The sequence below is a fragment of the Lynx rufus genome, unplaced genomic scaffold, assembly GCF_022079265.1.
Source record: "Lynx rufus isolate CCGP_SWC_20201006 ecotype Redwood Valley unplaced genomic scaffold, mLynRuf1.p SCAF_18, whole genome shotgun sequence".
In the NCBI taxonomy this organism is placed as follows: domain Eukaryota; kingdom Metazoa; phylum Chordata; class Mammalia; order Carnivora; family Felidae; genus Lynx; species Lynx rufus.
In genome coordinates, this window is record NW_025814832.1 from 38691317 (window position 1) to 38701713 (window position 10397).

General features: G+C 58.6%; 2 protein-coding genes across 2 annotated transcripts; one reads left to right on the top strand and one right to left on the bottom strand.

Moving 5' to 3' along the window:
• Positions 1-1625: 1625 nt before the first annotated feature.
• ICAM2 (intercellular adhesion molecule 2) lies at positions 1626-6378 on the top strand. The gene is given in 5 exon segments (XM_047081621.1): positions 1626-1749; positions 1752-1832; positions 3608-3871; positions 5061-5381; positions 6044-6378. Coding segments are annotated over 5 exon segments (924 nt in total). The 5' UTR covers positions 1626-1640; the 3' UTR covers positions 6193-6378.
• A 658-nt stretch (positions 6379-7036) lies between these two features.
• On the bottom strand, positions 7037-9477 carry PRR29 (proline rich 29). Its single transcript, XM_047080438.1, has 6 exons — positions 9418-9477; positions 9102-9177; positions 8782-8918; positions 7631-7857; positions 7415-7485; positions 7037-7264 (listed from the first exon to the last, which is right to left on the bottom strand). The coding sequence occupies exons 1-6, from the start codon at positions 9475-9477 to the stop codon at positions 7191-7193; spliced, it is 645 nt and encodes a 214-aa protein (XP_046936394.1). The 3' UTR covers positions 7037-7190.
• Positions 9478-10397: the final 920 nt, after the last annotated feature.

The following is a 10397-nucleotide window of genomic DNA, read 5'->3' on the forward strand; positions in this document are numbered from 1 at the left end:
CCTGTGGGGATAGAGTCAGGCTGGCCCAGCAGCATGTGTGGTTGGGATTCACAGCCACAGACCCTTCCAGAAGCTGTCTGGAGCTCCCTGGGCATGAGCCACCCTCCTCCCCCAGCCTGGCATGGCAAAGAAGACCCCAGAAATCTCCTCTGGCCTCCTGCTGTCTTGCATTCCCCTCCCAAGGGTCTCCTGGGGATGAAGTGTCTAAGCATCCTTCTCTTGCCCCTGCCCTGTGGGCTTTGGCATCACCACAGCTCCTTTCACTCATATAGACTTCGCGCTCCCCTAGGTATGTGACGTTGGCCACATCAATCAGTCTCTGCCTCAGTTTCCCCATCGCTAAGATGGGGACAGTAATAGTACCTGCCTCATGGAATTGGGGCATTGATTAGTTAATGTTTGTAGAGCCCTTATGATGGTGCTGATCAGCAGTCAGTAAACGCTCACTATTGCATTACTTTTGTTATTATTTTTGTCGTTATTGCTCTCATCATCATCATTCTTCTGACCCGGTAGAGACCACAGAGTCTCCGCACAGCAGCGCCCGCTGTCTGAGCCCCAGGGCCGCACCCTCAGCCTCCCCGAGGGTTCGGGGGAGTGTTTCCTGCAGCCGCACGGACCAGATCCCGGGCTGGGGTCACGGCTTGCTCTTTTCTGCATCTTCTCTCGGCATCACTCCGAAGCAGTGCTGTCCAGGGACGTGCCCAGGTCCGGGCTGACAAGCGGCACTTGCCCACCACACGTGGTGGTGACAGCCTTTGGCCTCAGCGGCCAAAGAGAAAGGCACGACTTCACACTCGCAACCCAGGAATGGAGTTTGGCCTGAGCCCTGAAAACGCTGGGGCGCCCCTGATAAAGCAAGGAGACCTGCTCCTCTCCTGCCTCTCCCAGGCTCTGCTGGCCCCAGGGACTCCTGCTTCTGGAGATTCCCTCAGTAGGTGATAAGGCCTCCCTAGAAATGCACGGCAGTGCCTCAGGCCCTGAGCCCCCCATCCCCAGACCAAGGCTCGCTGCCTGGAAGGGCTGGGGGAGACACAATAAACCCGGCCCTGGAAATAGAGGCTGGGGTTTGGGCTACAGCCAGACTGACCCCCATTACCTCTGTGTCTGGGCTGCTGGGGACGGTTGTGGGAGCACTTCCCTCAAATTGTCCCTATCGGCTGAGTCAGGACAGGTCAAGGTTGCAAGTGGGTGGGTGTTGAGGTTTAAGTAGCTGTGCTGGGGGTCCGCTGGAGCGCCTCCAGTTCCTGCCCAGGTCTCCTTAAAGAAGTCTGGCTCCCTGCCCACTTTGCTGTGGAGACTGCATGTCCTGGACCGGCCTGACTTCGAATACTGTCTTCACAGAGGGGAACTGGACAACGTGTCCTTGGGATTTGGGGTTCCCAGGTCTGGGGCTTATAGGCATCACTGCCCTCTATGCACCCACGGTGCACCGAGCCCCATGCACACTCACGTCCCTCACAGACACGCGCAGCTGTCGCTCGCCCTGCCCCCTGCACAGCAGCATGGCAGGCGGCCAGGTTGTATCCCGGCTTATCGGCTACAACCCAGCTTCCTCTGCCTGTGTTCTTGAAGGCCTGGAGCTCTGAGAGCCAGCCTCCCAAGTGACTTCCCGAGAACCTCTCAGATAATGAGAGGAAATGTGGTCACCAGCACAGAGAAGGCTAGAGTTCCGGGCTGCAGCTCCAGGCCACCACTCCCTGACCTGGACCCACCATCTCTCTCCAGGCAGCCCTCAGCTGTTCACCGTGAGCTGTGGATGCCGCTCAAGATGTCCCCTTTTGGTTGCTGGGGCCTGCCCGCCGCCCTTCTCGCCCTGTTCTGCTGCCCAGGTGAGCTGGTGCCTGGGGTTCCTGACTTGGCGCACGCCAGCCCAGAGGGTGGGCCCCTGCCTCCTGGCTTCAGGCGTGGGAGGGGGTCCTGGTCCTGAAGTCACTGAGGCTTTGAACACAGTGGCAGCCACCATGGGTACAGGATGCCGTGCCAGCCTGGCTTCTCCATGATCCTGGGGGCGAAGAAAGAAAAGCTAGCCTTTTGGACACAGCTTCGTGGCCTGTGGCAGGTCATGGAGGCCGGATGGTGGGCTGCACGGGGGCCTGAGGTGGAAGGGGTTGCTGGGGTTCAAGGAAAGGTGAGGGAATGCCCCAGCTGTTCCTCAGATGTGGCTTCGAGACAGCAGGGGGCAGCAGAGGACATTGCCTTTTGACTACGGCCTACAGAAGGGAAACCCACACATCTTCCGGGGGGTCAGGGGACTTGAAGGAAAATGCTGCCATGTGCTGAGCACTCTGTTTTGGACAACCTGCCAGGCGCTTTTCAAGTACTATCTCACTGAGCTTTCACCACAACCCTGTAGGAAGGGGATTACTAGCCCATTTGACAGATGAAGAAACAGGTTCAGAGAGAGAAAGCACCTTGCCCAGGGTCACACAGCTGGTACCTGGCAAACTCAGGATTTGAATCCAGCTCTGTCTACCTGCAAAGCTCCTTTCTTGTCATTTCATTATATGCCACCAGCTGAGGGCTCAGTGGGGACATGCTGCTGGCTCTGTAGGAGCACAGGGCAGGCCCAGTTGGTTGGGACCAAGGACCTTCTGGCCATCACTGAGTGGGAGGTGAGCACTGGGGACTCAATCTTTATGCATCAAATCCTTCCCGAATGCCTGCCACACACAGGGCATTGTGCTAAGCACTAAGAGAAACCTGAAAAATCTGGGCCCTGCCTTCCAGAAGCTCCAGAACATCTAAGGGAGAGTCAGCATGAATATAAATCATTTGCAATTACCTTTCTAAACTCCTCTCCCCCTGCCTTCCTCCTTGCTGAGCTCCAGCCATCCCGATCTTGCCATTCCTCAAGCATACCAAGCATGCCCTTGACCTGGGGTCTTAGTGCTGGAAACACTCCCCCTCCCCAGATAGCTGTAGGGCTCACCCACACCCCCTCCAGGTCTTTGCTGGATGTCTTGGTGAGGCCTGTGCTATTAAAATGACGGCTCCACTCACCCCCTCTTTCCTTTCCTGGGCACTTGTCACCACCCGGCAGGCTGGCTATTTCACTTGCTGATTATCGTCTGTCTCCTTCACTATAATGTGAGCTCTGCAAGGGCAGGGTTTGTTCTGCTTTGGTCACTGCCATGTTACCAGAGCCTAGAATGGCACCTGGCACAGAAGAGCTATTCAAAAAGCATTTGCAGAAGAAAGGAGAAAGGGTTAAACCCATGGCCACAGGGGCCAAGAGGACACAGTCCACCTCCAGTTCTGAGAGGCCTTCATGGAGAAGGGGACATTTGGGCTGGGCTTTGAAGGTCAAATAGGATCCCTCCCCATGGTGATGGAAGATGTAAGAAGAATGGAGATGGAGAAGACTAATTTGAAGGTGATGGGCTGGAGGAAGAGTAACCAGAGGCAGGGAGACAGCTGGGGCAGCAGGGAGACCTCTGTCTAGAGGTGAGGTAATAAATAAGGCCTGAACAAGGGGAGAGTAGCAGAGGGCCGTCTCTGGACGTTCTTCCTGGGCACCTGTCCCTTGATCAGACAGCCCGTGGCGGGCAGTTCCATGGTGCAGGGCAGCAGAGACATTTGCTGCCCCGTATTTCTGGTCTTCCAGGGTCTGGTGAGACGTTTGAGGTACACATGTATCCAGAGCAGCTGGTGGTGGAGCCCGGAGGGTCCACGTTGATCAACTGTAGTACCAGCTGTGCCCTGCCTGACACCAGTGGCCTGGAAACCACTCTAACCAAGAGTCTGGTGGCCAGTGGAACTCAGTGGAAGCAGTACTTGGTCTCCAATGTCTCCCAGGACACAATCATCTACTGCTACTTCACCTGCTCCAGGAAGCAGAAGTTAAAGAGTCTCAACGTCAGCGTGTTCTGTGAGTGCCACACGGACGCTCCTTCCCGCGGGCTGAGCCTGTGTCGGCTGCGTGTCTGCCGAGCTACTCTGTTACTGCTCCCGGCCACTAGATATGGTTCCCACCTCCCTGGGCTCCTGGGGTGACAAGGAACAGGACCCCCCACCTTGGGCTCAGAATCTGCTCACACCCTTCACTGGCCTCCTTGAGTCTGCTGGCAACCCCAGGTCTGGGGCTTGCTCAGAGGACAATCTAAGCAAGGTCTGCACAAATCTAAAAGTCATTTCCCAGGCAGGGCCCGCAGTCTCCTCCCCGCTCGGTAGCAGTGGACACCCCCCACCCCATGACGAGTAGTGGGGCACCAAAAGAAAGGCCAGCGTGCTCTCCAGTCGCCCCTGCCCTTCACGGAGGGAAGGTTAAGGCACCCCCTGGGGCTTTTATATTCCTGGGGGCCCCTGGAAGATGTGTGACCATCACACACACACACACACACACACCTGCATGTGGGCCATGGAGACCTTCTCATAGGCCAGGATTCCCTCCACATCTCGGCACCAAGAGTGTGGCTTGGGTCTTTCCCATGACCAACATCAGTGGATCAACTGAATAGAAAGATGTCCTAAATCCAGCCTATTATCCTGGGGTGACTGGGGCAAGGTATTCTAGTTCACAAGAGAATCCAGGGTACCACTGAGGGCCCTGTTGAATAGATAAGGGATGGAGGCGGCTATGAATCTGATCCTGGAGAAGCAAGGCAGGTCTGACTCCAGTCCCTGCCTCTTAAGTGAGGACCCCACAACGCGCGGCCCTGATCTAACGAACACTCCCTTCTAGGTCCCAATATAATCATCCAGCTGTTTAATGCGGAAATCTGTGTTTGATTTCTGGAGGAGACCGATCCAAATTTTTTATTTCTAGTTGGCCGTACACTTTCTGGACCTCCTCTTTGTAGACACCTGACCACCTCCATTCTTGACCATTCCAGAAAATATCATGTTGGTAAAACTACCACCCAGTATGTCCTTCACCCTGAAGTGTTTCCTTCTTCCTCTCTTTACACTCTAGGGCAGACCAGGCCCCAGCCCGCTTTCCCAAATCCAGCCAAGGACCTGATAACACTACGGTGCCAGGGGCTGGGCCTGGCTGGGTGGGGCCTGCTGGGACAGCACCCTCATTCTGACCAGAACCCCTCGCTCTTTCTTCCCCACAGACCCTCCAAAGGAAGTGCTGCTGAAGCTGAAGCCCACTCGGGTGGCTGTGGGGGGATCCTTCACCATCGAGTGCTGGGTGCCCAATGTGGCACCTCTTGAGAGCCTCACTCTCACCCTGCTCCGTGGCAAGGAGGCCATGCACAACAAGACCTTTAGGACGATGGCACTTGCCCCCCAAGAGGCCACAGTCACACATAATGCCACAGCTCACAAGGAAGACGGCCGCCACAACTTCTCCTGCCGGGCAGACCTGGACCTGCGGTCTCTTGGTGGGGACATCATTCACGGTGTCTCAGAGCCCCAGACGCTCAAGGTCTATGGTGAGGGAGAGTCCCCAGAAGGAGGGGGTGGGAGGGAGCATTCATCTCCCATTCCTTAGGGGAAGAAAAAACCTTCACCACGTTCTCTGCCAGCTCAGGGGCCAGGCGCCCAGGGACCCCACACTTACTCCCAGGGGGTTCCCTCTTGCTCTCCGTCTTCCCCGAAGCTCTCTCCATGTGCCCCGTTTGGACCCCAACTAGTTGCTTGACCATTAGTGACCAGTGTGACCTTGACCAAGTCAACCTCCTCTCTCTGGCCATGGCCCCTGTCTACATCTAGAGATTTGGCCCTAAGATCCCCTGGAGCTCTGCCATTCTGTGACCCTTGATGGCCAAGGTGTTCCCTGTCTTCAGAGTTTGGTAGAAGCTCACTCAGTTCTGGCCAGGGAAGGGCTTGGTCTGGACCACGCCACTGTCCAGGCCGTGGTGTCCAGCAACCATGTGCTGGGGGACATCTGCCCTCATAGTCTCACAGAGGGCTGGCTGGTAGCCTGGACCCTGGCCCACCTTTCCCCTAGGTATTACACCATTAGCCGCTCACGTCTGCAACACGGGTGACTGCAAGATGGGGGAGGGCCGGGTGGGCGACAAGCACACCTCTGGGGCCCTAGCACCTGGGACCGGAAGACTTCTAAGACCGCTGCCCCCTCCTGCCTCCCCAGAGCCCATGCCAGACAACCAGATGGTCGTCATCATCACAGTGGTGTCCGTGCTGCTGTTCCTGTTTGTGACATCTATCCTCCTGTGCTTTGTCTTCGGCCAGCATTGGCGCCAGAGGCAGATGGGCGCCTACAGGGTACAAGGTGCTTAAAGGGGCCTGAGTCGGGCCTACTGGGCACAGCCTACATGAGTGGCACGGTCACCACCACGGCAGCCACTGGAAGTCAGCGTGGCTCCTCAGGGTTGTGGTCCAGCCCTGGCTGCAGGACTCTAAGGAGCAGCAGAGGACTTTGGGACCCTTTCCTCTTCTAGTCTAAATATAAATACCTGGACTTAACCCGGTGCCTCAGTGTCTTCTCCTGGGATAGAACTCAGCAGCTGGGAAGGGTACCCACCAGGCCCAGACTTCTCTCTCCAAATGTCTCCTAAGTCTCCCTCCGCCCATTCATTCACAGGGGCCTTCTAGAGCGCCAGCCAGCCCAGACCCTGGGGTGCCCGCCTGCTGACCAGCCCAGGCACCAGACACCCATTCTCACGGGGCCCTGAGTGACTTCTCCTGAGGGAGGGTGGGGCAGAGAGACGTTCTCTTCCTTCTTGGCCCTCTGGGACCTCAGGCCACTCCCACTGGGAGCGGGACAGGGCTCTGACTTCTCCTTTCTGCCACAAGGACCAGCTCCCTAGGGTGAGGGTGGGGCCCAAGGGAACTGGCTCAGCTCCAGGACCTTTGAGCCAGGCCTCTCCCCCGTCACTCTGGGCCTTCAGAGAGCCTCGGACAACAAAAGCAGTCCTCCCCTCACCTGCTCCATCATTAGGCCATCGACACCCCCCAGCCCTAGCCATCCCAGAGAGGGGTGAGTGGAGGAGGTCGAGGGAGGGCTCTGGGTCCCAGACCACGCCCTGTGGCTTCCCAGTCCTGGACGATGCTTAGACGGACTCTTGCTCCGGGGCAGATATCAGGTCAGTCCAAGGTCTCAATGGGGTGAAGAGTGTATTGATTCACCCAGGAGAGAGCCTGGCTGCAGCTGAGGGAGGAGAAGGGCTGCTGGGCATGGGTGCAGAGTCACAGGCACTAGAGGGGCACGTAAGGGCTCCAGGGCTCTTTCCAGCCCTGCGGTGAAGCTGGCAGGGTCCCAGGGCTGGCATCTGTCCTCATGGTAGGCTCTCAGCATCATAGTAGTCTGGGGAGAGAACAGCACCTTCGCCTTGGCTCCCTTCCTGCCTCACTGGACCCCAAGGAAGAAAAGGGAAAGGGACAGGCCAGTTGCCTACAGTAGTGGTGGTAGGAGCTCCCTGTCCCCCAAGTGGCCCTCCTGGCCTCCTGACCCATCCCCGGCCTGGGCTTGGGCCCCACTGCCCACCCACTCTGCCCCTACCTGAAGCCGGGGGTACATCCGCACCCACAGTCCCTGTGGCACTGGGGGGTGGGGGCGGGGGGATGGCTCTCCTGAGATGGAGAAAAGAAAGACATCCCCCCCCATCAGATACTCACCCCCACGTATCTCCACCCCACCCTCAACCCCTGGTGAGCTCTTCCAGCCCAGCCCCAGAGCAGGGCCCCGGCAATGCTCAGATCCCCAAGCCTCACTTACGACCCCCTTCTCCCAGAGGCAGGAGGGTGGTGCTGAATCCCGGACGTGTCCTGCAAGTAAGGCTGATGTGGGGGCGGGGAAAGAAAAGGGACTGGCCAGGGTAGCAGGGGACCCAGACTGGGCATCGGGCAGGGGAGGTAGTGGTGGTGGAACACCAAAGGCCCTTCCTCCTGGACTTCCTTCTCCTCCTCCTCCTCATATTCCTCTTGTTGACCCTCCAGGTAGACCTGGGGATTGTGGGAACGGGGGAGGAGAGATGATGATACCAGATCCAGCTCTCCCTACCCCCACTCCTCTGTTCCTCTAATTTCTCATAAAATGGAGCATTGTCTACATGCAAGCAAGCCACCTTGGAGACATTTATTTCTTATTTTTCAGGAGGGAAAACTGAGGCTCAAAGAGGCTGAACAACTTATTTAAGGTCACCCAGCTAATAAGTGGCTGAACAGAGCCTGGAAGCTTCCAGGTATGACTGCAGAGCTGGGTCAGCAGTCCGGTGACCCGCCCCTGGCTTTGCCCCCAACCCTGGCCCCTCCTGTGCCTCATCAGGGAGGTGGGGTATTCATCCCGGGGACCCCCTGAGGGACGGGGCATGAGGAACAGCAGCAGGTCCGGCCAGCCTGGACGCTGGACACAACCTGACCTCCTCCAAGCGTCAAAATCCTACCTGGCTTTCAAGGGCGGGTTCTAAGGTAACCTGCTCCTCCAAGGAGCCTTTCCCCAACCAGGTGTGCACTCGGCCCTTGTACCTCTCCCTGTGACAGCCACCGCCAGAGCTGCCTTGTCTTCACGGTCATTCGTTTATTCTTTCACTTGTTCAACAAATATCACTTGAGCCCCTAATAAGTATCAGGCCCCCTGCAGACCCAGGGTACAGTGGTGCCTGTCCTCCCGGGCCTGTATTCTTGTGGTGGATGCCCTGCAGGGAGACCTTGAAAACAAGACCTGGGTGGTCCGGATTTGGGGATCCCCACCAGATGGAGGCTTCTGGCATGGGAGTCTGGCACATAAGGGATGCCACAGGGGCCCAGCCAGGTCCACTGCACTGTTGCCTGATCCTTTTTCTCAAGGATCCACCCCTAGATGGATCCCCACCCTTGGACTCCCAGGCCAGGCGAACGGCCCTGGTGGCCCACCTCCCGCGCACGCACCTGCGGGTGGGGGTGGGGCGGAGCCGGCCCTGGGTGGAGCGCTGCTGCCACCAGGCGACTCAGCAGCAGCTGGTGCATCTGCGCGTTCTGCAGCAACATCAGTTCCAGCAGGTCTGGGGCGGAGGAGCTCAGCGGGCCTATGCCAGGTCGCCCACTGCCCACGGCCCCAGGCAGGGCCTTTCCCACCGCCCACCCTCCTCCCCCCCGCCCCGATCTCCCAACGCCCAGCCCAGGACCGCGCGGGAGGGATGTGCCGCGAGGAAGCCTAGAGAATGTGCGAGGCAGAGTGGGGTACACGGCGGGTGAGCCCGGAGTCTCACCTTCCTTCACTCGGCGCGGCTGCGGGGGCGGAGGTGGGGCGGCCCAGGCGAGCGGCTGCAGGACGGTCACCCAGGGCTGGGGGGAGCGGGAGACTCAGCCAGGCCAGGCGGGCAAGGGATGGGGGACCCCCACCCCCCCGCCGGGACACCCCCACCCCCCGAGTTGCCTCCCTAACCCCTCAGGGGCCGCGTTCTTCTCCCCGCGCCCCCACGGCCTCCCCCTTCCCTGAGTCTCTTCCTCTGCGGCTCACCCACCCCACTTCCTCCAGGGACGTCTCCCCAGTCAGCCAACCTCAAAGGCCGGCTCAGCCCTCACCGTCGGGGCTGCACTCTGTGACGGGAGCTGACCCCAGCTTCCTCCGCTGCGGAAGGCCATGCTGGTTTCCGCGGGACCGGGTTACCTAGGCGACGTGGGCGACGCGAAACTCTCTTTCCACGCATGCGCAGGTCCCTCCCCGGCCCCAGCGCTCCGGGCGTGTTAGGCTCTCCCACAGGAGGTGTCGCCTCTGAGGGATGCCCACCTCCAACGTGCGTCGGTTCCCCGGGCATCGCATCTTGCTCCTCCCTGTACCTCTCACCCTTGTGCACCTCCAATACCTAGCCTGGGGGCTCGTGTTTGTTGAGTGAATGAGTGAGGGGCTGGGGAGACTGGCCCGTAGAGAATTCTGTAGGAGCAGACTTGGCGGAGAGAGGCAGGTGAGTGAGGAGGGCAGAGGATGTGTTTCACTCTGAATCAGAGGGGCGTCCTTCAGGCTGGGAGTGGTTTCTGGAGCAGACCAAGGAAGCGAACATCAACCAAGTTCACAGAAAAGACTGGGCCCTGGCCAGAAACAGGTGGCTGGCCCCTGGACTCTCCCCTTGTGGCCGTTTGGTCCCTCATTCCTGGCTGCTGCTTTACAGAGGTGGAGAACCCCAAGGAGTTCAGCACCAGTGCCCCCATTATTGTCCCACATCCTGGAAAAATTACCAAAGCATGCATTCTTTTGACAGGAAGTTATCAAGGTCTTCTTTGCTTCAGAACAGGTGAGGGGAGAGATCTATTTCGGCAGCTGTGACCATCCTAAGATAGGCCCTGAGCAGCAGTCAAGGAAAATCCAGACAGGAAGCTGGGATTAGCACCCCTCGGGCTGCCCTTCCCCCACCCTCTACTTCTGTTCAGCTCCTCTTCCTGGCACTCCTGGTGTCTAGAACCAGAAAGACCATCCCCGCCTCCTCCTTTGTGCTTTAGTCCCGGGGAGGGGGGCCTGTAGACCGTGCATTAGCTGTGAGTCTTATAGCTTCCACGGCCATCAACAA